General features: G+C 37.9%; 1 protein-coding gene across 1 annotated transcript in view; it reads left to right on the forward strand.

Moving 5' to 3' along the window:
• The window catches only part of SMG1 (SMG1 nonsense mediated mRNA decay associated PI3K related kinase), a 117536-nt gene that overhangs the window by 28665 nt on the left and 60919 nt on the right, over nucleotides 1-27952 (forward strand). The window contains exons 5-19 of the mRNA XM_065412819.1: nucleotides 4843-4901; nucleotides 7429-7642; nucleotides 10788-10913; nucleotides 11011-11083; nucleotides 11972-12069; nucleotides 13068-13241; nucleotides 14968-15192; nucleotides 16051-16152; nucleotides 16840-17109; nucleotides 19228-19358; nucleotides 20817-20978; nucleotides 21465-21583; nucleotides 24928-25015; nucleotides 25113-25214; nucleotides 26975-27115. Coding sequence (XP_065268891.1) covers nucleotides 4843-4901; nucleotides 7429-7642; nucleotides 10788-10913; nucleotides 11011-11083; nucleotides 11972-12069; nucleotides 13068-13241; nucleotides 14968-15192; nucleotides 16051-16152; nucleotides 16840-17109; nucleotides 19228-19358; nucleotides 20817-20978; nucleotides 21465-21583; nucleotides 24928-25015; nucleotides 25113-25214; nucleotides 26975-27115 — 2084 coding nt within the window. The remainder of the gene's footprint in view (nucleotides 1-4842; nucleotides 4902-7428; nucleotides 7643-10787; nucleotides 10914-11010; nucleotides 11084-11971; nucleotides 12070-13067; nucleotides 13242-14967; nucleotides 15193-16050; nucleotides 16153-16839; nucleotides 17110-19227; nucleotides 19359-20816; nucleotides 20979-21464; nucleotides 21584-24927; nucleotides 25016-25112; nucleotides 25215-26974; nucleotides 27116-27952) is intronic.

Consider the following 27952-nt stretch of genomic DNA (forward strand, 5'->3'; position numbering starts at 1 on the left):
TTTTTTTTTTTTTTAAAGGATAAACATTTCTGGGCCATGTGCCCTTTCTGTAGCGTTCAGGAAATGATTTATAGCCTGATTACTTAAGACGTTTGCCTCGAAGCAAAACCACAAAATATGTGTGAGCCCAAGATGTAAATATGACATCCATTGTACAACAGTCAGTCTGTTCTTTTTCTTCTGACTGCTCCTGGAAATGTTTTCTTAATGCACTAAGTGCATTTTTACTTGCATTTAAATTGTTTTCTTATATTCAAAATTATAATTAACTTGAATATTTTCAATGAAAATTGAATACATCTATAAATCATGGATTACTGTGACAAGGTTCACGTCTGAGGGAAATGCAATTTTCTAGAAAATACAGATGGACAGGGAGGGAAGGGGGAAGAACTTCCTACAATGGTCTTGGGGAGCCAGAAGCTCCCCATCCATCCCCACTTTAATTATGAGCTAGCTTGATGCAGATATCACTGTCTCACCAGTAGCTTCCCAGCTGTTGAACAGGGATGGGTGATTAGAATCCTGTGAAACCTGCATGATAGATTATTTCAGAAAAATGAACATTTCCTCAACACCGATCTCTCTGAAGGGCAAAATAGAACCACTGAAGCGTGAACCTTCTACTCCTGCCCAGGGATCACTGCCAAGTTAGCAAAATCTCATAGTTAACTGTATAATATAGTAAATCTGAATCCTGTTCATTACCAGGATTTGATTGATATTTAATGATTAAAGGGCAGTCTCTGTGTTGCAAACCAGACTTAAAGCCAGTTAAAAGGGGCACGGTCATAAGAGGGCTCCACATGGCTATAGCCGTCTTAATATCTTTGCCCAAATAGGAAAGATTGTGGCAAAATAGCTTTGGTTCCGCCTGGAGTCCTCTGACTTTCTTCATCCCGGACCCTATGTAACAGGATAGCTTGCACCTTTTAAAGGTGAGAGGCCTGGGGCAAGCCAATCTTAGGTAAGTAGGCACACCTTAGCAGGGATCAGGTTAGTCCCCTATAAGAGCAGCAGGAAGCTGCAGAGAGAGGGGATGCTCAGGGAGAGAGAACCGGAAGAAGCTGTGACAGAGACTGCAGAAGAGCTGGTTGTGCACAGGAGACCTTTGTCCAGGCAGAAGGGTTTGGGCCTGGAAGACCGAGAACAAGGCTGATGGCCAGGCAGAGCAGATTCCATGGGAGGAGGCTAGGGCTGAGAGTGGCTTGCCAAGACAGGGAACAGCTGGGGGGAGAAGAGAAGTCCCAGGACTGAGAATAGTTTTGCGTTTCATGCCAATAAATTAGATCCTAGGAGAAGGGGTGTTATGTAAGGAGCCCCTTGCAGTGGGGAAATTGAGGCAAGCTTGCCTGTTGACTGACCTTAGGCTGCAAGAGGGCACGGAAGGCAGTCCTCACAATGAAACCCTGGCTGCAGGCCTCTACATGAGACTGCACTGAAGTTGTTAATTGATATCTTAGCAATAGTCCAGTTTCCAAGTTGGAAGTCAAAGCTTTGTGAGCCCATCTAGTATTTTAAAACTGAACTGAAACAGAGAAGACATCGCATTTGTCTCCTCTAAATACAAATTTGCTACCATGAAGGCATCCAGTCTGGCCACAACAGAAATATTACTGTTTTTTGGAGAAGGCAGTCTTGATTCAGTAGACAGTATACACCTCAAAGAAATTCTGGTTTCCTTGTTCTGGAAGAAAGTGTTTTACCTCCTCTGAATCACTGTTAGACACAATAAGAGTCTTCTAATCCCATTCTGCAATTTACAAAGATTTGGCATTATAGACCTGAGGTGTGAGAAGCAAAGAGCAAATTTGCCAGTATTTACATATTGGCGAGAAAATGAATCTATTGCATATAAAACATCTACATGGGATATTTACAAATCTCCTGTTCTGCAGCAATTGATGCTGAGTTCAGCAGTCTTGCTATCAACATCAGAAGCTTCTTTTGAAGATCATATAAATGTTTTTCCCTTTTAAAGTTTAAACCAGTGCACTTTTCTCATGCAAATGAGACCTACATCAGTTACTCTCCTTTAGCTTATTTAACAGTAACTGTAAAGTTTCCTTCTGAAAATCAGTGTGGTGTTGATTTCTGCATCATACTGAGTATCTTTTTTTTTATTGAATAAATCTTGTTTGGTCTTGATAATTTAAATACCAGAAAATGCATATTCCATTAAGGATTCCTATTATCTGTCAGGCATGTGAGAGGAGCTGATTGATATATATATATTATATATATATATCAATCAATTTTTGTTTTTTTGGAAGGACTAAGGCATAAGAATACTCCCAGTGAAGTGCATGCCTGTTTTATGCTTTTCATAGCCACAATGCTGTTAAAACTTCTGAAGGAACCCATTACTCATAAAAAGTCTTATCTGATGCTAATTGGAATAAAAATTAAGCATAAGTAGCTGGGAGGCCAGACTACTTTTACATGTGAATTTTAGTTCACATGTATTTATAAACATGTTTTTGGAATCTAACATAGGCCTATTCCACCCCCTACCCCTTGTGGATCTTTCATGTTTTAGGCTTAGTTATCTCTCTCAAGCTCTCCAATGGCCTTGGGATTTTTCACAAGTATGCTCAGGAAAAAAATACTGATGGGCATCTGAGCTCTTCATGTTGTTTATTTTGGGGTGGAGTATAAGTGTTTTGTTTTTTAATGTGGGAGAAGTTAAGATTCCTCAAAATGGGACAGTTGAGAGCACTGTCATTTTAGTATGCTAGCATGACGACAGGACTTCAAAATTAAGGGTTAGCCTAGCTGAAATTATGAGCACTTGCTAAAAATCTCTTCATATCATTTTACTTGTAGGACCTTGGCTCAGGCTCCCATTATTTGTCAACCTCTTCCCCCATGCCCTTCTCCATCCTCAATCCAACCTCAGTTTTTCATAACCTTTTTAATTTAGACTTTTCATAACACTAGGGAAGATACAGTAGACTTGCAGCTGTATTTCTCAGAACATAGTGGCAATGGCCATCTAACTTGTCCTTAACTCAACAGTGAAGAAAGTTTGAGAGTAGACCTACAAACAATTAGAACACTAAGTATCATACTTTTCACACGTTACCTATCAGAACACTGTCAAAGCCTCTCAACAGTGTCAAACCATTAATATTTTTATAAAGAAAATATTTTCTTTAACTTAGACAATTCCAGGAACTACACTTTTCATGACTAAAATGTTTAGTTATGAGCAGATAATGTTCCTTACATAATCTTGAGCCAAAACTTTAAAACATACTCAAGACAAAGCTTTTTAGTGAGCCGTAGGGCTTGTCTACACTGCGATGTTGTCGACAAAACTTTTGTCTTTCAAGGGTACTTTAAAAAGCCGCTCCCCGCCCCTGCGAAAGACAAAAGTTTTGCCAATGCAAGTGGCAGTGTGAACGCGGCTTTGTCCTGCCAACAAAGCTAATGCTGCTCGCAGGGCTGGAAGTATTTTGTTGGCAAAAGTGCCGACAAAATACTGACAGAGAGGGTTCACACACACTGACTTTTAGCGACAAGGCTGTGTCGACACAGCCTTGTCGCTAAAAGCTGCATAGTGTAGACAAGCCCAAAATGTTTGTAAGCACTAGATGCCACCACCGTTTTTGCATTCTGTCTCGCAAAGCCTGCATAAGACTCCCCCCTCCTTGTTCCATGGTATCCTATGCCTTTTCATACTTTCTTTCCCAGAAATAAAACAAGTTGGGGATCCTTTACAATGACACCATGGAATTCTGAGGGAGTTGAGCACACAGACCCTCTTATTTTGCCATTGTTTTCTGAAGTGGATCAGTATTTATCAGAATGTAAGATTTTTGAAGTGGCCACACACTTTTCCCCCAAAGCACATTAGAAGGTAAACATGTTTTATAAATAAAGAAAACATAAAAGTAGGAGAAGTCATTTTGAAAACATGTCATGTTTTTTGCTACATAGTGCCTAATACTATTGCAATTAATGTATTTTTGTTTGACTATGCACTGCAGTATACACCATGCAAATAACTATTCCTCTAGCTTCAGCAATAATTACCTTTGCAGAATAAGAGATGTTACTGTTTTCCAAAGTTAGGATCACCTAACAAAACATGTTTTTTGTTTTTTTGTTTTTAATACCCCACAGCCTTAACTCATCAGTTAAAGGGTTATTCTGCTGATATACCTGACGGTCAACACAAAAGTGTGTACCTGTTGAAGACATTACAGTAGAACCTCAGAGTTACGAACACCTCAGGGATGGAGGTTGTTCGAAATGTTCGTAACTCTGAACAAAACGTTATGGTGGTTCTTTTAAAAGTTTACAACTGAACATTGACTTAATACAGTTTTGAAATTTTACTATGCAGAAGAAAAATGCTGCTTTCCTTTTTTTTTTTTTTTTTTTTTTTTTAAAGTAGTTTATGTGAACACAATACTGTACTGTGTTTTTGGATTTTTTTGGTCTCTGCTGCTGCGTGATTGTGTACTTCCGGTTCCAAATGAGGTGTCTGGTTGACTGGTCAATTCGTAATTCTGGTGTTTGTAACTCTAAAGTTCTACTGTACTGGAGATAAGGCTCTCTTCATGTTTGTGATGCAACAGTATTAGTGAGAACTGCATTTAGGCTTAATCGTGGTATGTTAGTAAGCTTTCCTAGCAAGTGCAGATAGGTATGAAAAATAATCTGTAGCACAGTATTACAAATCTATTTAAAATAATTCATAGCTGTGTATGATGTTCAGGGAAGATATAATAGCAGTCCACTGTTGCTAATAATGTTTTAATGTGAGTGTAGGAAGGCTCTTTATTGCAGTAGCAATTATGACAGTTTTAAGTGTATATCCTTTAACTATTGCAGGTACTAGTTAAACAACTGGATAATATCCTGACTGCCATACATGATGTGCTTAATGAAAGGTAAGCTGCAATAAGCTAGAAAAACGAAGCAGTCCAAAAGTTTTAAAGGGAAACTGTCCACTTAAATTTTTGCAAATTGACTAATTTCTAAAATGTCCATTTTCTTATAGAGTACCTTTTCAAATATTGTGCCCTGACTTAAAATAAAAAATCCTTTTAAACATTTTTAAGTGCTTTTCTGCTCCTGTGTTAGCGGCAAGGATGAAACTGACTGTTGGAAGTATGTAGAGTCAGTTTCACAAAGTAAACACAGTGCAAAAAGACATTTTTCTCCAACTGTCTATGAAGTCATAGACATGACAAGTTATATGAGTAGGGTGGGATTTTAAAAAATCCTTAAGGGAGTTGGGGTTCCAACTCTTAGGCATGTCAGAAAATCCCACCCACATTGCTGAAGTGCAAAAATGACACGTGCCTTATATTTCTGAGATGTTTACTTTTTTTTAAAAATCTTAGATGCTGCTTTTAACAATAACATGTACAGAATTTTCATGTAGAAAAGTGATTGTTATTTGCAAGGGGTTATGATATCGCTGTAACTGACAGGTTGAATAACATCATTGACACTTGTTTATTCTCAGTTGCTATAATTAAAATGTAGATTAGTATGTAAGATTAGTATAAATGCTCATTAGTAGCCATAGGTATTTTGACAAACTTTTATTTGGTGGTCATTGCAGCAGAAAGCCCCTCTTGGCTTTCATCCAACATGATACATTATATGTATTGTATTACGATCAGCTTTCTAATCCTGTCAAGTTGCCAAGGATACTTTCACAAAGCTACTGGTCCTGTTTCACGATGTGTATTGAGCTGGCCACTGTTTAGTAAAAGTCACTAATATCCCTGTTCAGAGTGAGTTTTTAAAATAATCCTTCAGTTGACATTTTTTTTTTTTTTTTCAAATTCAGGAGATCTTTCAATATGAACAAATTCTACAAAATTAAAAAAAAATTAACTTTAGCTTGTTTTTTAAAAGCTGTTTGATATTATATCCATCTTCAATTTGCATCTCTCCATAATAGTTTCCTACTCATTTGTTTATATAGTAGCCTTTTTCCAAAATTTCTACAGACACCCAAATCCACCTCTTGTCTCTGTCGCTATACATATAATGAAGGGGACATAAAATCTGGTTACAAGGAAGTAAAATTTTACACAACACATAACTAACCTTTGGAACTAAATGCAGCTAGAAATCATTGGGACTAAGAATTTAAGTAGCACTCAAAAGAGAGTGATTAATTTGTATGGGTAAATAAGAACATCCATAACATCCATAAGCAAACCCACTAAGTGACAAGGGTTAGAAGGAAGCTTCTTTTGTGAGCAGGTTATTCCATCATTGTCTGCTATGGGGTTTTTTGCACCCTTCTTTGAAATATCTAGTGCAACTGCTAAACAGGATACTGATCTACACAGACTGCTGATTTGATCTGGTATTGTACGTAATTCCTAGGTTCCTAAATAATGAAAATAATTCATACCTTAAGCATTAGCATTTTTTAACTTTTTAACTTAACCTGAAAGTTCATTTTCACTACAGTAGCTTCTGAATCTGTCAGTTTTATTTTGCTGTGTTTTCTGCTGGCTGAATTAAATAGTTGGACTCTTCAAGTTTTTAAATGTTATAGATAGAATACTGGAGCTTTATTATAATGTAAAGGAAGTAAGTTATCCTCGGGGGATTGGGGAACAAGAGGACCCAAGATTTACTCATTTGAATATCTAATTATAGGAGTGTACAGATTACAGAAATTTTGTGCCAAATGCAACCTTGGTACCTATGTGCTATAACTTAAATTAAAATAAAACTAATATTAATGTTAGACATGAAAGAAAGAAAGAAAAACTAGTATTTTCTTAAGCCTCCCCATTGGCCAATAGACAAACTTCATACAAGCAAAGAAACACAATCCAACTAAAAACTAAATGAAAACTGTTTTACATGGTTTCTAGAAAATGGCCAGACATAAGTTCTCATGTAGTGTGAGAGGGAGTTAGTTCTGGAGGATCTCCCATTAAGAGTGCATTGCCATAGGCAATAATGAGGTCATTTTGTAGGGTTGCCAGAAGAGCACATGAGCAGATAGAATCTCTTGCAAGTGGAGCATGGGAGGTGGTGTCTGAGAGAGCCAGGTCCTGAACTTTGCCCCTGCTATATATTATTGTGTCTAAAGTCAACTGTCTGTTTACAAGGGGAGATTTGTTCATCAGATGGCAGATCTAAAATAGTTTTGCCAATCTAACTGTAGTATTTCCATATTTATATAGACTTGTTTAGTGGAAATCCATTTCATATTATTCATTTTTATATAACTCATCTAAATGGCGGGTGCAGCTTTTAATGGAAGGAATACAATAGCTTCATATATACATGGTTTTTTTTTGCTTTAGAAAAGATTGCTTGTGCAAAACTTTTTTACTGAATATGTTCAAGATTTTTTCTTGTACTTGTTCCCTGTGTAAAAGGTCTAACTGCTTTTACCTTCTGAAAGCTTAAATTAACTTTTTTGTATAAATACAGTAGCAAATTGCTTCAAGAACTGAGACAAGAGGGAGCTTGCTGTCTTGGCCTTCTTTGTGCTTCTTTGAGCTACGAGGCTGAGAAGATCTTTAAATGGATTTTTAGCAAATTTAGCTCATCCACTAAAGATGAAGTTAAACTTCTTTACTTGCGTGCAACCTACAAAGCACTAGAGACTGTGGGAGAAAAGAAAGCCTTTTCATCTGTAATGCAGGTAAGAATAAAAGTTAAAATTGGGGCATTATTGCTTTTCCGGTATTGTATTGATGCACAGCTTGAATCAAATCATTGCTTTTACTAAAATGAACACATGAAGAGAGTAAGCAGTCAGGGTGTTAGAATAATAGAGATACATAACCCTGTGAAAAACACATTTTACACTTTGGAATAAAAAAGTTTTTAATATTTTGAGATTTAAATTTAATTTTCCTTTAAAAATGTGATAACTGGGTTATAGTTTGAAAAATCTTTACATAGTAAGGATGTATGAAATGTCCTTCTTCTGTTCTTGGTTAATATCTAGTCTGTAAGTATTTTAGAACTAAAACTACTATTTTAGCTCACTTCTTGTGACATTGCTGCCTGCTCTTGGTTATTATAGCAATTTTTTCCACCTTTTTACTTGATTAAACAGGAAGACTTGGCAGCAAAACTTGCCAGACCTTCCCTCTCCTTGAATTTTTTTATTTTCAGTCATAAGGACATCTGAAATATCATCTGTCCAGAATGAGGGCGGTGAAGTATTTAAAATCAGCCTGGTGGCTGGAAGGTCCACCAGAGCACTAGCTTGTGTTTGCCTTGTATTTTAATTTGCACCTTTTTACTCTTCATCCCGTTTTGTTCTTGTGAGTATTCATGACTTCATCAGTTTCCTGGGTTGTTTTTGATAGGGAGACCTGCCTACGCTTAAAAGGGTTTGCTGGTATAGATATGCTGGTAGAGCTGGTTTGCTGGTAGAGTTATGTTGGCAAACTGCCATAGTTGGAGATGTTCTTTTGCTAGTATAGCTTAAACCAGTTTCTAAAATGGAGTAAGGCTTGGTCTGTATTTAAAAGTTTTTTGCTAGCATAATTATGACTGACATAGTTATGCTGGCAAAAGCCCTAGTATAGATAGCCATTCTGGCAAACCTTCTAGTGTAGACAGAAATTATATTAGTAAAAGAGTTCTATTGCCAATATAGCTTACGCCATTTCCCAAATAAACTTTACTGGCAAAAGGACTCTTTTGCCAGTATAGCTGTGTCTACACTAGGGTTTTTTTTCTCCTCCTATCCTTGACCGACAGCTATGCTGGCAAAAGCCATAGTATAGAAGCAGTTACACTGGCAGAAAAGTCATCTTGCCAGTATAGCTTATTTTGTTCAGGGAACTGGTAAGAGTTATACTGGCAGTAAAACTGTTTTGCCAGTATAAGTTGCATCTATATTAGAAGAGTATGCTAGAATAGTTAAAGTGGTATAACTATACTGGCAAACCTTTTGTAGTGTAGACCAGGCCTAAGCTATACCGGCAAAAGGACTCTTGCCAGTTTAACTGCATCTATACTAGGGCTTTAGCTGGCATAGCTATGTCAATCAAGGTTGGAGAAAAATCACACACCTTACTGATATAACTACGCTGACAAAAGTTTTAAGTGTAGACCAGGTCCACACCTGTAGCACAGTTGCTACGCTCATTTTGAAACGCTAAACTTTTTTGTCACCCTCACTTATGAGGATTCCTTCAGTGGAAGAAGTCTGTAGGAAAAATGCTAATTATAGTCAAGGAACTCATTTTATTTAGTGGTCACTTCAGTTAGCCTTTGGCCTAAGGTACCTTACACTTTTTTCCATCTCTTAAATGTTTTGTTATGGAGTGGCTATAGCGCCACACTCCCCTTCTCCAGACAGTCGCTCCAAGCTAAAAATATTTGTGATTTACCCTGGAGGTGAGCCTACATTAAATCCCAAATGTTTGGGTAAAAAGTATTCAAACTGTCTTTTAAAAGGTGTTAATTGTCAGTCAGTTAAGACAAGATAAACTCTAGAGAAACAAGGCATGAGTTTATGCTTTACCTTTAGATTGTGTCTACAGTCTGGAGACTTGGTCTGCACTTAAAAATTAGGTTGACATAGCTACATCATTCAAGGCTGTGAACAATTTCGCCCCTTGAACACTGTAATTAGGTTGACCTAACCCTGGCGTAGATGTGGCTAGGTCGATGGAATAGTTCTTCCATCAACCTAGGTACCACTGAGCTGCAGTGCTATAGCTGTGCCATTGTAGTTTGTGTAGTGTAGACATACCCTTAGTTTGGGTGGTGGTGTTTCTACACGGATGAAAAAATCCCTTCTATTGACATGTCTGTGCTCCAGGGCTATGCTGGCATAGCTACGCTGACATTGGAAGGTGTTTTTCCATCCGTGTAGGAACACTACCTCCACGAATGAAATTAGATACGTTGACCAGACGTCCCGATAAAATCTTTGGTCGGGACACAATTTGTTCCGATATCCGCCGGCAGCACTTTTTTTTCTTTCCCCCTCAGCCGGCAGGACTTGGCTTTTTTGTGTGTGTGTGCCCCCCCCCCCCCCCCATGTGTCCCGATATTTTCTTCCCCTCTTCTGGTCACCCTACCGTCAACATAGTTGCATCTACACGGGGGAGGGAAGGTCAGCATAGCTGTGTTGATCAGGGATACGTTGTTGTTTTTTTTCTTCACACCGCTGATCAGTGTAGCTATGTAGACCTAACTTGTGAGTGTGTAGGCCAGGCCTTAGGAAAGACAAGGCTTCTCTCCCTAGGCTAAAGCATGAATGCTTGTAGCCTGGATCAAAGTGAGGAGTGACCACATAGTCTTTATGAATGTTAAATATCTCCTAACTGGATGTAAAAAGTCTAGTGAAGACAAGCCCTTTGTGAACCTCAGGTATTTTGGAAGATCCATCCATATGTTCAGCCCATGCAAGTGTTAGAACGATTGTTAGGGGAACCTTCAAGTCTTTTTGTAGTTGGTTGGAGACCCTAACACCATGGAAACCCTAACACCATGCAACCCCTCTCCCCTGGTACCCTTATTAGTCTCTGTAATTCCTAGTAAGCTTAAATAAGTTTGTCATTGTTAACCTATCATTTTCCACCCTTTCACATCTTGGCATTTCCATGTTTCATAGGAAGGCAGAAAATATATACTATACATCAAAATACTATACAAATACTTGTTGCTTGAATCTTAACAATGAGCAGCCATCTGTTTTGTAGCAGACCTTTCTTATGCCAGTCAAGGTTACAGTCGATTTAACAACATTCATGACATTTCAGCTTATTCAAAAATATTAAAAAGACTAGTAATTTTTTTTATTTGTGACTCTTTTTAAGCTTGTAATGACCAGCCTGCAGTCCATTCTAGAAAATGTGGATACACCAGAGTTACTGTGCAAATGTGTTAAGTGCATCCTTCTGGTGTCCCGATGTTACCCACATATTTTCAGCACCAATTTTAGGGTAAGCGTGTGCCTGACATTCTTCTGCCCCCTCTTATTGTATAAAACATTGACATAGCACATCACATAGGTCACTTACCTTTTTCTTTGCTTTCAAGGACACAGTTGACATATTGGTTGGGTGGCATATAGATCACACTCAGAAACCTTCTCTGACACAGCAGGTGTCTGGTAAGTCTGGCCTATAAAATTGTTACATGTGGTGACCTATTAGTGTTCTGCTCCACCTTGTGGAGGATGAGGATTTATTTCTAAGTGTTGCTCACTGCCACTGCGCGCACACTGCTGTGGAGGCAATCTGCCTGATCCCCAGACAGAGGATACCTCTTGTCACTCATTGGCAACCCCTCCAAGTAAGTAGCATTCATTAATTAGTAAAAGTCCAATGCAGTTCCTCCCCACATAGGGTAAAGGAGTTTACATAAAACCAAAATAAAAATGTCTGGATATATGGGAGACTTAATGTATTCATAGAACTCAGAACCAAAAAACCTATTGTCATATACCCTATATGTCAGTCAGTTAAAATTTAATTAAAGGACATTTTAGCCAGTCTACATTTAAACACCATTTGCTTTCTCTATTAGAGAAAATTAAATCATTCTTACAGTTATCAACCCTCAAGTGAACTTCTGAAAACATAACCTCCTTCTTGAGCACCTTTAAAAATAATGTGTTGGAAAAAAGGAAGGATGGATTGGGATTCAGGAGACTGAAGTTAATTTCCTGGCTTTACCACAGACTTCCTGTGGTGACTTTGGGCATGTCACTTAATCTCTCTATGCCTCAGGTGCTCATCTGTAAAAGGGGACTAATGTTTCCTTTGTCTGTTTAAACTGTAGACTTTCTTACAATATACTTAAGCAGTGTATAGCTCAGTAGGACCCCAATCTCCTTGAGGCTTTTTGTGTTACTGTAATACAGATAATTATAAATAAAAATAATTTTGTTTAAAAAAAAAAAAAAAAAGTAAATAAGTAATCTTTTTCGTCCTTCAGTAATATGTATCTGAAATTTTATACCTGTAACAATCTATTTCACTTGGTCTGACTTCTACAGGATGGCTACAGAGCTTGGAGCCATTTTGGGTAGCTGATCTTGCTTTTTCCACCACACTTTTGGGTCAGTTTCTAGAGGATATGGAGGCATATGCTGAGGTAAGCAAAGTTTATTGTGCAGCAGTATTAAGAGTTATAATATAGCCATAAAGGCCTGTTTGAAGAGCTCTGTGTAAGCTTGAAAGCTCGTCTCTCTCCATCATAAGTTTATCCAATAAAAGGTATTACCTCACCCACCTTGTGTAGGTCTGTTCATATTACCTTGTTTTGTCAAGTTTATAGAATGTATGTTGAAATAAAGGTGTGGGGTTGATGGGAGGGGATTCAAATGCTGCATACACTTGTAGAATATAAAATAAAGATGCTTGCTTACTGATGTACTTCTTGGATTAAATCCTAGCCCCATTAAAGTCAGCCCCTCTTGTTTTTAGGAGGTCTGTAATTTTGAGGATGGGAATAGAGAAGTAACAATGATCTTTTGTAAGAGATTAGTCAGTAGCTCTGGGATGTGTTTAAGACACGCGTATTGAAACACAGGGGTACAATACTGCATTTTCTTAGAGACGAGGTAGGTGAGGTAATGTCTTTTATTGAACCAACCAGCTTCTGTTGGTGAGAAAGACAAGCTTTTCTTAGCATTTTCCGCTAGTTTGTAATCTTGTCGCCATCATGATTTCCTGTTAAAACAGATAAGATGAAATTGAGATGTTCACAATAATTGAAAAGACAACATAAAAAAGAAAGTTGCTTCTTAAATCTTATTTAATATGGTAACTGGTTTTATTTTGCTATAAATCACAACAATAATGCATCTGTAATTTGTACACCAGTAATCTATCTCAAAATTTGTGGTGACTATATACACAGGGCTAATGTAAATACAGTTTTCCAGACATTGTGTTGCTTGTAATCTTTAATTAACAAGTATAATTACAGCTTGCTGAAGCTATGCGAGGAAATGCTGGGCTTCTTAGTGTTGTCATATTTATTGTGATACACATGGATATGTCTGATATTAAAACTGAATTTTATATATACTTTGTCTATATTAGTACTGCTTGTACTTATTACCTAATGACATACATTTTCCTATCTAGGACCTCAGCCATGTGGCCTCTGGAGAATCAGTGGATGAAGATATTCCCCCTCCTTCAGTATCACTACCTAAATTAGCTGCACTTCTTCGGGTTTTCAGCACTGTGGTGAGGAGTATTGGGGAACGCTTCAGCCCAATTAGAGGACAACCAATTACTGAAGCATATGTAACTGATGTAAGATTTCCGTACCTGTTCCATGCTACTTATTAAGAAATATTTGCTGGTAAATTTATTGTAAATAATAATGAAACCCAACTTCCATATTTTTGCAAAATTTGGCAGCATACAAATGTACTCATGATCAACTTTATTCAAGGACTAGATTTGTTTGACAGCTAACAGAATCTGATTTAATATTTAGTAATGATTGTGACTTAGGCCTGTGATAGCCATATATACCAGAAACCACAGTGTATTTGATGTAAGTATTTTTGCAAAGGTTTTTCAGTCTGACCTGGCTATAGACATTTGTTGTTATGATCTGTTCATGTAACCATTTGTGCAAGTTATCATGGTGCTTTAAAAAAACTGGAGTGTAATTATAGCCAGCTAGAGGTTTGTATTTCATCCCTTTCTAATTTTCATCTAGTTGAAATCTGATATATAAGAAGTTCTTTCATTTTAGAGTATCTTTTGGAATAGGTAGTATTGCACAGTATGAGAAGGTGACTTTTGTTCTTACATTTGTAATACAAAAATAATTAATGGGTTACAATCACAATTAAGGCAACAAAGATGCAATTTCATCAAAAGAAGGAAACTCAGTATTAAGGTCCTGATCCTGCAGTTGGATCTGAGTGGGTGGACCTATGCCTGTACCAAATCCCATTGATAAATCTGGGACTCCTTGCAGGCATAAGGGTCCACCTGCACAGATTTCATTATTGGGGTCTAAGGTTGTATTTGATTGACATGTGCACAGGCACTTAAATATGAGACCCTTGTTGGACAAGTTAAGAAAAGAAGCCCAGTTCTTTTCTCACTGAACACAATAGAAGTTCTACCATTGACTTCAGTTTCAAGCTGGATAGGACCCAGAGTAATTACTTTAACTCTGTGTTTCAGTGCTGCTTTTAATTCGTTGTCTTTAAAATTATTCTAAATTTGGGGTTGTTGCATTTTTTGTATTTAATAAAAATATAAATGCACATTGTCAAAATAAATATTAAAAATGTTCAAAGAACTTGCTCCAGTGCATAGCAGTGCTGGATTCTGAGATGATTAACAGGAATGTCATATGTAAGACATGGAAGGCAATTATTCCACTCTACTCAGCACTGGTGAAGCCTCAGATGGAGTACTTTGTCCAGTTTTGGACATCACACTTTAAGAAAAATGTGGACAAATTTGAGAGTCTCTAGAGGAGAGCAACAAAAATAAGAGGTTTAGAAAACATGACCTGTGAGGAAAGGTTAAAAAGCCTGGACATGTTTAGTCTATAGGAGAGAAGACTTGGGGGGGGACATAATGGTCCTTCAAATATGTAAAAGATTGTTACAAGGAGTGTGGTGATCAGTTGTTTTCCTACCCATCAAGGGTAGGACAAGAAGTAATCAGCTTAGTTTGCAGCACAAGAGTTTTAGGTTAGATATTAAGAAAAACTTTCTAACTCTAAGGATAGTTAAGCACTGAAACAGGTTTCCTAAGGAGGTTGTGGAATCCCCATTCTTGGTGGTTTTTAAAGAAAAGATTAGACAGCTATCTGGCGGGGATGTTCTAGATGTACTTAATCTTGCTGCCTGATGGGGGTATGGGTGGATTAGATGACCTCTTGATGTCCCTTCTAGCCCTGCATTTCTATGATTCTATGTAGTTTCAAATGGATGTGGGTTTTTCCCTATGCTTAAATAACATCTAATACTAGTTAAACTGACTTGAATTCACTTTCCTTCTTTTCCAGGTTCTGTACAGAGTAATGAGATGTGTGACTACAGCGAACCAAGTGTTCTTCTCTGAGGCTGTACTGACGGCTGCCAATGAGTGTGTTGGGGTTTTACTTGGTAGTCTGGACCCGAGTATGACTATACACTGTGACATGGTCATCACATATGGCTTAGATCAACTGGAGAATTGCCAGACTTGTGGTACCGATTATATCATCTCGGTCTTGAATTTATTGACACTGGTACATACAAATCCTCATTTTTGTCGGGCTTTTTAATTAGAAAAAATTATTTATCATATCTCATTCAGGCACCTGAATAACAAACTGCTTTAACAGTAAATCATGATATTTGCTTCCTTTTCGTCTACTTCAATGTCTTGTATTCTCCCCCTCCCCCCCCCCCCCGAAAAAAACACACCACAAAATAAACAAACAAACAACCTATCAAATGTTGGTAATCATTTCGAAAAGCTGGTAGAACTTGTGCTGATAGCCCTCCTACTTAGTCCCGTTACTGAGTAGTTTCCAGTTTATCCAAAATAATTTTCCTTTGACCTTTGGATAGTGCCTATTCTTTAACCAATAGGTTAACTTTCCTCTGCAATTAGTAGCAGTATTTTTGATGAACTGCCAGAGAGACCAGGATTTAGTATGTTTATGCAGTCACTCTGCCATGGCTAAACACTTTGGATACCGGATTACTTCAGAATATTGATCTCAACAACCTAGGTGTTGGCTAAATAACTATTTTAACCTTCTGTTGGCTAAATAACCATATTAGCACATCGCCATAGAACTTACATCCATCAACCTATATTGGTTATATGTTTGAGTTCCACTTAGGTTGATAAGATAGCATAAAAATAGCCTGTCCTCTGAATATTGAATTTTGGGAGAGCAATTACGTTTTTTTCATTAACTTACATAGATATAGATTAGTTATTTTTGTAACTGATTTCTTAACTCTAATGTAGTCAAATATCTTTAAGGGGTTCTGATTTATTAAATTCTATAAATTAGTGCCATAAATGTGTGTGTCTGAATAAAGAATTATTACATTGAAGATGTATATTATCAGTGCTTATGTTTTGTCTCTAGATTGTTGAACAAATAAATACAAAATTGCCATCGACATTTGTAGAGAAATTGTTTATACCAGAATCTAAACTGCTTGTACTCCGTTACCATAAGGAGAAAGAGGTAAGGATGGATGATTGCTACCAATATGCTACAGCAATTCTAATACCGTTTTAGAGCACTGGTATATTACCTTATGGAATTTTGCCCCATAAGAAAAACAGTTAGTTGCATAGATGTCTGAACTCATTAGGAAAACAGAAGCCCAAATTCAGGTTTGGTTATTGTTCATTCGGTTGTGGCATGTGAGGAAACATACTTTGTCACATACTAGACAGAAGAGAATTCTTTTCTAAAACTGTTTTCATAATTTGCATAGGCATCATTTATAGCAAATATAAATTGGAAGGTGGAAAAGAAAAGGATTACAATCCAGTGTTTACTTGGGGTTTTTTTGTGTGCACGCTAAATATATCTTAACTCCGTTTATTCAGTAGGGCTTTTAGCATATATTTTAAGATCAACTCAGTTTTAATTTTAGTTTTACAGTTGATTCTTAATGAAAGTTCAGCTACTTGTGGCAAATAGTCTAATTTGTTTTACTATTGACTGGTGTAGTTTTGGTACCCTAAAGTGATGATCAGCTTAATTTGCCTAGAAGAATTAAAGAAACAGTTAATTATAATAATCTGAAGAGCGAGACACTGTCATACCATGCATGTTCATAAGTCTTTCATTCATCTAACAAGAAAGCTTCACTTCAGAAATATCTTACTGTTAAATAACATTTTGAATCTTTTCGTTTTCAAGGTTGTTGCAGCAGCCCATGCTGTCTATCAAGCAGTATTGAGCCTGAAGAACATTCCTGTTTTGGAGACTGCTTACAGGTTGATTCTGGGAGAAATGACCTGTGCTCTAAATAGTCTCCTTTGTAGCCTACAACTTCCTGAGGCATGTTCTGAAATCCAGCATGATGCTTTTAAGAACCATGTATTCAATGTGGCTAATGCAAAGTTTGTAGTTATATTTGACCTCAGTGCCCTAACTACTATTGGAAATGCTAAAAACTCATTGATTGGGGTAAGTATTTAACTGCAGTAAAAATAAATACTTTTTAAATTTTTGCTCAATAAATCATATAATGTTTGGCTTTTATTGCTAGATACAAGTCTGTGGACTTACATAATGCACATAATCTTCATTTCATGCATGCATATATGTACTTAAGGTGTCTTTTTCTTGATCCTTCATTACTTTTGAGGGGGGAGTTTTAATATTAACTTCCATGGTACAAAATTGTTTGAAATAATTATTTCTAGTCTTAAAGATGTGATGAAATGTAATTTCCACATTACAATACTTTACTGGTGTGATGGTTATTGCTTCTGATATTGTCAGGACATTCTACTATCTTGATGAGACAAGAAAGAGACTAAAGTAGTTTTGGCATATTTTTTGCAGTGATCTTCACTGACAGTAAAAAGCTATCTTGCATTTGATGTCGTGTTTTCTGTCTTTTCAAGGTAGAATATAAACCTTTTGGGGCAGTGTATGTATAGGGTGCTTTAAAAAAATGGGGACAGCAAAACAGAAGATTAGCAAACAAGGTCAGAAATATGAAGGATATATTTTCATTAAATCATTTAAAATATAAACAACCAAAAAAAAGGGTAATGTATTTGAATACAGTATATAGAACAGGGGTGGGCAAACTTTTTGGCCCGAGGGCCACATCTGGGTGGGGAAATTGCATGCAGGGCCATGAATGTAGGGCTGGCGCAGGGGGTTGAGGTGTGGGAGGGGGTGTGGTGTGTAGGAAGGGGCTCAGGGCAAGGGGTTGGGGCAGAGGAAGGGTGCGGAGTATACGAGGGGGCTCAGGGAAGGGGGTTGGGGTACAGGAGGGCTGTGGGGTGCAGCAGAGGGTTGGAGTGCAGGGTGTAGGAGAGGTTCGGGGTGCGGGCTCCGGCCCGGCACCGCTTACCTGGAGCGGCTCCGGGGTGGAAGTGGCACACACCGGGGCCAGGGCAGGCTCCCTTCCTGCCCCTGCCCCGCGACGCTCCCAGAACTGTCTGACGCTACGGCCCCTGTGGGAGGGAGAGCGGAGGGCTCCGATCACTGCCCTTGCTTGTGGGTACCTCCCCCAAAGCTCCCATTGGCTGTGGTTCTCCCTTCCCAGCCAGTGGGAGCTTTGGGGGAGGTACCCACAGGCAAGGGCAGCGCGCGGAGCCCTCTGCCCCCCCCTTCCCCAGGGGCCGCAGGGATGTGGTGCCGGCTGCTTCTGGGAGTGGCGCAGGGCCCGCGGTGCCACGGGGGTAGGGTGATCACACGTCCCGATAAAATCGTGACTGTCCCGATTTTGAGGAGTTTGTCCCGCGTCCCGACCGAAGTACGGTCGGGACACCATTTGTCCTGATATTTTGTTTCGGGCGGGTTTTTTTTTTTTTTTTTTTTTTTTACACTCACCTGTCCGGGTCTTCAGTGGCAATTTGGCGGAGGGTCCTTCAGTCGCTGACGGTCTTCGGTGGCATTTCGGTGGCGGGTGCTTCTGTCTTTGGTGGCAAGGTTTATTACCCGCCTCTGAAATGCTGCCGGAGACTGTCAGTGACTGAAGGACCCTCCGCCGAAGACCCGGACGGGTGAGTGTAACAATTAAAAAGGCGCGCCCCCCTCTCTGCCCCCCGCGGCAGTCCTGATATTTTCCACTTAGCATCTGGTCACCCTACACGGGGGTGGCAATCCCGCAGGCCGGATCCAAAGCCCTGAGGGGCCAGATCCGGCCCGCGGGCTGTAGTTTGCCCACCCCGATACAGAAATTACAGAGTAGGAAAGAAAAATGTAGAAAGCTGCACTGTCTCCAACTTTCACATCGTGCCACTTTGATTCAAAGTACCCTTGCATCACCTTTTAAAGAAAACTTTTACATCAGAAAAGACTGGTGTGTGTGTGTGTGTGTGTGTGTGTTCAACTATGGGCAGGAAAGCATTCACATTTGAGAAATTCTAGATAGACGACGACAGTAAAGATTATTAGTAAAAATGTCCTAATTTAGCAGGTTTTTTGTGATTTCAGCATTACATTTTTTGTTTAAAGCACATTTAGGACCATTTATTTCTTTATAAAACAGATACATGTAAATATGACTAATAGCAATATCCTTTACATACATATTTTTGTGCTTTTATTACAATTGTTTTATAGATGTGGGCCCTTTCTCCAACTGTGTTTGCACTGTTGAGTAAGAATTTGATGATTGTTCACAGTGACATAGCCATTCACTTTCCTGCTGTCCAGTATGCAGTTCTCTACACTTTATATTCACATTGTACCAGGTAGGAAGATCACTAAGGCATTAATATTTAAGAGGATAAATAGATAGATGTAAACCGTATTTGAGTTTAGGGAAGAATTTTATTATAGCAGCACTGATGGTAGTGTAATCAATGTGTTGCCACCATTTCTCTTATAAATCCTTATTTTCATTGATTTTATTTTCATAGGTACTAGAGATCACCCATTAAAAATGGTTCTAGGTTGAAATTGGCCATGCATATTCTCAGTTTCCTAAAAATCATAATGTTAGATATTTTTAAGATTGAGAATTAAGTTTATTTTATAGTGTGTCTAAAATTTTGCAAGCAGTTTATGATGTGAACTAATGATTTTCCTTATTTGAAAAAAATTAACCTCTGGTATGTTACATGATTCCTCTGATATTTAGCGTATTCTTTTCAGTACACATTAAACAGTGCTTCATTTTGTATGGCATCTTGCATGCAAACATTAACTGAAACATTGTACATTGCAACTGCAAAAATTAAAGTAGATTTTAATTGTTGTATTAGGGATAAAATGCCTATAAATAAAAAACTTCTAGATTTCAGATCAACAAGTAGTCATAACATAAGTGACTGCAAGGGTGAAATAAAAAATCCAGCTTTAAATAGAAGAAATCTGGGGGGAAACAGATTGCTGAGACACAAGTTGCTCCTGTGCCACCTTGGAATTAATAGTACATGATTGGTCACTCGTTATTTAATGCTTGCAGTGATGATGTGGGCCGTGTTGGTCCCAGAATATTAGAGACACAAGGTGGGTGAGGTAATATCTTTTATTGGATCAGCCTTTGTTGGTGAAAGAGACAACTTGAAGAAATTGGTCCAATTAAAAGATATTTACCTCACCATCCTTGCCGCTCATTATTTGAGGTATTTTGCAAGGTATGTCTTGTGGTTGAATCCAGCGTTAATGAGGGTGATGAGGGATAGTGGCCTTGACATAAACTAGAACCATGGTCCACACAAGCATCTACGTGCAGTTTTGCAGGTCAGGACTGAATGACATAGGCAGTACTCTCATTATTCTAGACTTGGGACACTTTTGAGCAGATGCTAATAGATGTGACAAACTGTGTGGTGATTTTGTAGTGGCAAAATCTGGATCAGACCCTTTCAGCTTATCTAGCTTTAACTTCCTTTCTTGCTTATACACCTTATATTTTTTTTCTGTCACTCAGTTTAATGTTGAAATTACATTTATTTTCAGTACTTCAAAGGATTTGAGGCTATAGTTAGCATAAAACTATTTAAAAATAATTAATTTAACCCATTCTTATTTAGCTACGCGTTCATACTGCATTGGAGCTTTTAAATTTTAGACTATCATGCGATTATAACATTGAAACTACTTTCTGGGCAACACATCTGAGTATAACACTGATTTTTTTTTTTTTTTTTTTATTTAGTTGTATGTTTAAGGAAATAAAATACTCTTTTCTAATTTTCCTTCAGGCATGACCACTTCATATCCAGTAGCCTCAGCTCCTCCTCTCCTTCTTTGTTTGATGGAGCAGTGATTAGCACTGTAACCACAGCTACAAAGAAACATTTCTCTATCATACTAAACCTTTTGGGGTTATTGCTTAAGAAGGATAACCTTATTCAAGATACCAGGTAAATAGTATTTTCTTCATATCAGAGATTGAGATTTTTTTTTCAAGAGGATTTAGTTCTGATTTAGAACCAGGAAAATGTTTGCATTATTTTTCTTTAAAATAAAAAAAAGGAGGGGGGAGGACTAAACATTTCAAAGTGGAGGAATTCTGTTTCATACAAAACATATGAACTAAAATGATCATTCATGCTCAACATAAATGGTTCATAGGATTCAGGTTAAAACATCTGAAAAAAATTAATTGATCATGTTTTCATATTCATGAAAACATCAAAGGTGAAACTCTTCTAGGCCAAACATTGAATATAGAGCTTCCAAAACTCAATTGATAGGTAATTTTCACTTATTTAATGGTTTTCTTTCACAAATATTTGCAAGTTTGCATTACCACGTTGATGTGAAAACTTAAGGTATTTAATGTTTTATGAGTAACTTTGTCCTATTATCTAGTTGTTTAGAATGACTATTCTGTAATGCATTTTTAGGAAACTACTGATGACCTGGGCTTTGGAAGTGGCTGTTCTAATGAAAAAATCAGAAACATATGCACCGTTATTCTCTCTTCCATCTTTCCACAAGTTTTGTAAAGGACTTCTAGGAAACAGTAAGATTGCACAAAATTGTTTTTTCTTATTGGTTACCCTTTATAAGCTGCCATTAACTGTATTGATATGTCCTTGGGTAAAGACAGCTGATTGATAAATACAACTGTGGTCATCTTCTGATTTGCAATTTTTTTCTGAGCTCTGGTTGCAGCTGCAGAACCACTCCCTTGCCTTCTCCTCTTGTTCCTCAAACTGTCAGTTATTTGGAGAAGATAATATCCTTGCACGAAGGGACTACAATCATGAGGTTGATTAAGGTTCTCAGTGGAATGATAGATATTTGGAAGTCAGATTGCATATGTTTGACAAAGGATAAGGAATCCTACCATAATTTGAGGTACACGGGAGTCGCATCTTACGCGGAGGTTAGGTTCTAAAGTCAGCGCGTAAGGCAAAAATCACGTATAGTCAAAATTACCCTTGAAAATCCCTTAAATCACCCATAAAGTACAGTATACTGTACATGGTTTTGTGTATACAACCCTGTATAGTAATATGTATAAATGTATAATGTATACAGTAGTGTACAGCATATAATAGAGTACATATGCAAGATATAATTTTACAGTATTTTTAATTACATAAAAGAGAGAGAGACGGAAGAATGAAAGAATAAAAAAGGAAAATAGTAAACCTAACCACTCACCATTCATCCTGGATAGTCTTGGTAGTCTACGATGATGACGATAATGGTGATACAACGACTATGACGATGAATGATGACGATGATGGTTAGTATAGCGCCCGTATGATGAATGATGAGACGATGAAGATGGTCGCTGTACACACTCCGATGATTAGTCTTCCTCTTCCCCTGACAACACTATGGGGGGGGTGGTCCTCAGGGCTTGATGACGGAGGTGACGGAGAGTGAGTCGTAAACGAAGTAGTTGGCTCTGGTTCGGCTCGAGAAGTTGATTGCGTAGGCTCATCTGCTGCTGGTTGTTTTTTCTTGAAAAACATGGTGATCGGTAACTGTCGCTGTTGTCTCTTGAGCTGCTCAAATATTTCTTGATATGGTCTCAAATTGTCCATAATACTGCGTGTGATTTTGAGGCTTCGTTCCATAGAGGGATCGTATTCAGAAATTAAATCATTCAAGTGTTTCGCTGCTTGGAACACTTCAGCAAATTTATGAAGATTCCAACTTGCTGGCTCTTCCTGTTCGTCGTCGTCATCTTCATCTTCTGTAGACGATTTTATCAGTTCCTCTAACTCTTCGTTAGTCAATGTTTCTCTATGGCCCTCAATTCATTCTTCAATTTCTTCCTCAAGGATGTCGACAAAGCCATCACCACCCACTTGCCTGGCCACCTGAACAATGCGTTTCACTTCTTTGTCAATGGTCTCACATTCTTTCCATAGGTTTCGCCAACTTACATTGATTGTTTCAGGCTTGATTGCATCCATTGCCTGTTTAATATAAGTGATGCAATCGACGATGTTGAAGGACTTCCAACACTCCATCACATTAAGATTGGGATCAGCATCCATAGCGCTACGTATCCATGAGAACTTAAGCCTCGTGTACGTGGCCTTGAAATAGCAAATCATGCCTTCGTCAAGAGGTTGGAGGATGGAGGTGGTATTGGGGGGGAGAAAGATGACTTCAATGTCGTTATGCGCAAACCGGAGTGCCTCAGGGTGGCCAGGAGCATTGTCTGCGATCAACAACACTTTAAAGTCAAGTCCTTTCTCTTCGAGGTACCACTTGACTTCCGGAATGAAACACTTGTGGAACCAATCCAGAAATAATGCTGCCGTCACCCAAGCCTTTTTATTTGATTGCCAGAACACAGGCAGGAGACTTTTGTTCTTGCCTTTTATGGCACGGGGATTTGCAGCCCTGTAGAACAAGCCCGACTTTATTAAATGCCCAGCCACATTGCCATAAAACAACACAGTCACATGGTCTTTAGCTGCTTTGAAGCCTGGGGCTTGTCTTTCTGATTTCAAAGTGTAAGTGCGGTTGGGTATTTTTTTCCGGAAGAGCCCAGTCTCGTCAGCATTAAAAACTTGTTCCGGAAGATAGCCCTTTTCTTCTATGATTTTCTTTAATTGTTCAGGGTCGGCTTTTGCTGCCTCTTCATTGGCAGATGCAGCTTCACCAGTAGTCTGCACGTTTTTGAGGTTGAAGCGGTTCCTAAAACTGTTAAGCAAACCTTGGCTGGCTTTGAATTCCTTCTCATCACAAGGCTGTTCCTCTTTGGCGGGAGGTTTGAACAGCGCGTAGAGGCTATGAGCCTTTTCTCGTAACGTGTTGCCATCGATAGGCACACATTTATGGTTCATGTCTTCCAGCCATAAGTTTAATGCCTTTTCAGTCTTCACTAAAGTCTTATCACTCACCTGGCTCGTCACCTTAGCAGTTATTGGAGCACTTGATGCCACGGCTTGACTCTCTTGAATCTTGATGGCACGGATGCTAGATTCGTTGCGGCCATATTTACGCACCACGTTGCAGACCAACATACCGTCTCTCAATAAGTCCAACACAGCCAGTTTTTCCTCCAGCGCTGGAACGGATCGCTGTTTCTTTGTTTGAGCACCAGATGAAGTAGTTGCCTTGCGTTTAGGGGCCATGTTGTACGAAAAAGACGTATCTCTAAATACTAGAATCACTCAGCGTGGCGAGATGCTCACACTATGAAAGGCATGCGGGAACTGAGACTGACTGAGGGAACAGCAGATTCACGTCTCCCATCTCACACTCACTGTGGGGCATACGCTCATTGAGTGGAATGGTGGGCGGAATCGCCCGCACTACTGTATTTAAATTATTTTTCTTTTTTTTGCTGAGCATGTATAGTTGAATTCACGTAAGTTAAATGTGCGTATGATGCGACTCCACTGTATTGTGCTAGATAGAGATTGGAAAACTAAATGGTGACAGGGTTATGGAAACAAGTATTCTAGCCCTGCTCTTATATCCTTCTGGCCTTGGGCAATTCATTTACTTTCTTTACCTCTGCCTATTTTGCATTGGGGAAACAAATGTGTATTATCCCCATCGCATAGGGCAATAGAAGGATTAATCTGTCAACACTGTTTTAGGTCAGAAAGTGCTACATAAGTGCCAGGGATTATTATTAATTATGGTTATACATTTTTTTTAAATGACACAATTATGTTAAATATACATGGTAGGGATACAATTTCAGCTTTGATTTCCATGCGGCTTCTATTAGTATTAATAAAATCCATGCAGCTAAAATGGAACAACAAAAAAAGATGATTTTTTTTATACAGTAATGTCCTTTAACGTTCAGGATATCTCTGTGGAGATGAATGAGTTTTTCCATCTTAATGAAAATGGCATCCTTTATTTGTACCCTTAATGCAGCCCTTCTTGAAGATGTGAATATCTGTCTTCAAGCATGTAGTAGCCTCCATGCCCTGTCATCTTCCCTACCAGATGACCTTTTACAAAGGTACTTTCCCAAAAATTCAATAAATTTTGTTCATATGTTACTGGTCGCACATTTTATTATGACTCAATTTATTTATTTTATTTATTTATGCATGCAGGTGTGTTGATGTGTGCCGGGTTCAACTAGTCCATAGTGGTGCCCGTATAAGACAAGCTTTTGGAAAACTGTTAAAGTCAATTCCTTTGGATGTGGTTCTGAGGTAAATAGTTTGTTTTAAGTATTTGTGTATCTACAAAGTGTTTTACTTCTTTGTTTCACAGTCTAACTTTATTTTAATTTTAAGAAAGTACACTTCTGTAATGTATCCAAATAGCTTAGCTATACAGAGTTAATATTTTTTAAAAGGTCATATAAAACATGACAGTACCGTGAGACTATTTTTTCTACTGGGTGCTCAGTATACTTTTAGTATAAAACGACAGTTATTGACTTGGAGATTAATGAAATGTGAACTTTGTAAGATCAGTATCACCTAGTGTTTCAACAATAACTTCTTCTTGGTCTCCAGGACACAGACTCCTGGCTTCCAAAAAGCATTTTTCAGTCTCATAATCTGAGAACATACTTATTTCCAGCAGTTATAACTTTTATTTTGACTGGGAAGAAGATTGTTGCTTCTGTGCATATCTAGTAAATTCTGTTTTTAATATTTCAAATTGTAGTCTTAATCTAGGAACATATGAATGTGTTTCCTTCATAACTTCTTCTTTTGGGCTAAAATAGCCTCTATCTAGAGTCAAACATTGCCAAACCATGTATGGCAACTCTCAGTTATGCATGTATGCATGTATGTATGTTTTGACCATCCTGTAATTCAATAAGATGATTCAACTTGTATAGGCGGAGAATTTGAAATCCAGAAATGCTTCTAGTATACTTCGATAAATTTACCAGATCAAGTCCCTCAAACCTTACATAAATCTTTAGATTCTACCTTAAGATATATTTGTGACCTGTTTTCTTTTATCCTTGGATAATTAAATAATCTCTATTTTTAGAAATTTCTTACTCTAATTTCTCCTGTTCTGCTAGAGATTGCCATCTTTTTTAAGGTATTCTTCCGCCTGAGAAAAACAAGTGGCAATGTTATACAAAATTCTTTTTTAAAAAATTAAGTAATTTGTGGTATTATCCAAGTCTATATCTACCATAGCTTGGAAAACCTGGCAAATTAAAAAGGTATGCGTGGCAGAGACTCTTACCCCTATTCTTCTCAGTCCAGAATTTATATATATGTTGAGGGGTTTTTGATGATGGGACTTCTCTGGAAACGTTGTCTCTTTAGAAGCTCTTCCGAAACTCAGTTGTTTCTATCAAGGAAATCCTGCTAATATAAAATTCCACACCATTTATTAAAAAATTTAAAATGTACTAGTCATCTCCAAATCTCTAAATAATAACACACACAACAGAAAAAGCCCTTGCTTTACTCCAAAGGGTGAGTAACGTACTGGCAAAATTGTAGTTACAAAACTGATTATAATCCTTAACTTCAAAACTTTCACTGAGGAGTTTCTCAGCTATTTAGTATAGTAAGTTTTCAAGCAAACCAGCCAAGGCTCAAAATCTTTCAGTAACATAAAACAGGTACAAAAGCAGTTCAACAAATTGTACTCCAAAATAAAATATGTAGTTCTGCTTGGTTGAGGTCACTGATGTGAAAAAAGGTAAAAAAGACAATTACAAATGTACAGGTAATTGGAGATGAAGTACATTACTTCTTTAGTTTTTGCTTACACCTTCTCTCTCGGCCTGTGTGGGATGAGATTGGCCCAATGAGCTCTGGGGACTTCCTGCTGTACATGCAAAAACTGGTTAAAATTGAAATAGTGTTGCAGTTTCTTTCCTAAAGTTAGTAAATACCGGGAATAATTTAAATTTGTTTTGCGAACTTCCTTCTATAGTATAATTTGGTCTAAGGAGGATCAGACATATCTTGCATGTTTTTTTTGTTTGTAGTAACAACAACCACACAGAAATACAAGAAATCTCTTTGGCTGTAAGAAATCACATGAGCAAAGCTCCAAGTAATACATTCCATCCACAGGACTTCTCTGATGTCATTAGTTTTATTTTGTATGGGAGCTGTCACAGAACAGGGTAAGAACTTTTTGTACCTTTAAAATAAAAAAAGTATCCTGTAGAATCCACACTTGACTATTTACTAAATATATGCCTATCATTATTGAACAAGTTTAATGTGTTTTGGTTTGCATTGGTTACCTTGAATCCTGAAATATTAAATTAACCCATCAACAGACCCAGTTCAAAAGTAGTAACTAATTTACAAATGATTTTGCTTCATAATATAGATATTACCTATAGTGGGATTTGAGACTCTGCTTTTATTAAATATGAAAGACCAAATAGCTTTGGCAGCTCTTTTCAATGCACCCTGGAAGAATTGGATTCATTTTAGAACTTGGACCTCTTGCTCTTAAGAGTTATGGAAAGTCACCTTTGGTGGTAAAGACTGCTTCCACCTTTCAGAAACTCCTGTTCAACTAAAAAAACCCTGCTTTTTGTTCACCCTCTCAACCTTTCAGTTAGTGAGAACTGTGTATAGGGTTGTGCTAGTGACAATGTAGTTGAACAAGCATTTTAATTACATGACTGTTTGTTTTTTCAGATATTTGTAACTCTGTGTGTACTTTGTGCTCTAACTTGTCATTCTTTTTCTCAGCCCAAAGGCTAAACTTATTTTGGAAAATTTGGTAAAATTCCATTGAGCTGTTGGAATTATCAGGCTAGGAAGTGCTTGTGGGAAGGTATCTTTAGTCTTAGGCCCCAGTTCTATAAAGAACTCCATGTGAGCAGACACCCATTGTAGTTGGTGTTGCTCCACCCAAGCACATAGGTTTACACTTGGCTAACTTGGGGGATTTATTTTTAAAAACGAAACTTCTCATTCTTGAGCCTTTAGCTACGTGTGAAGAA

This window comes from Emys orbicularis, chromosome 10 (assembly GCF_028017835.1).
Source record: "Emys orbicularis isolate rEmyOrb1 chromosome 10, rEmyOrb1.hap1, whole genome shotgun sequence".
Taxonomy (NCBI): domain Eukaryota; kingdom Metazoa; phylum Chordata; order Testudines; family Emydidae; genus Emys; species Emys orbicularis.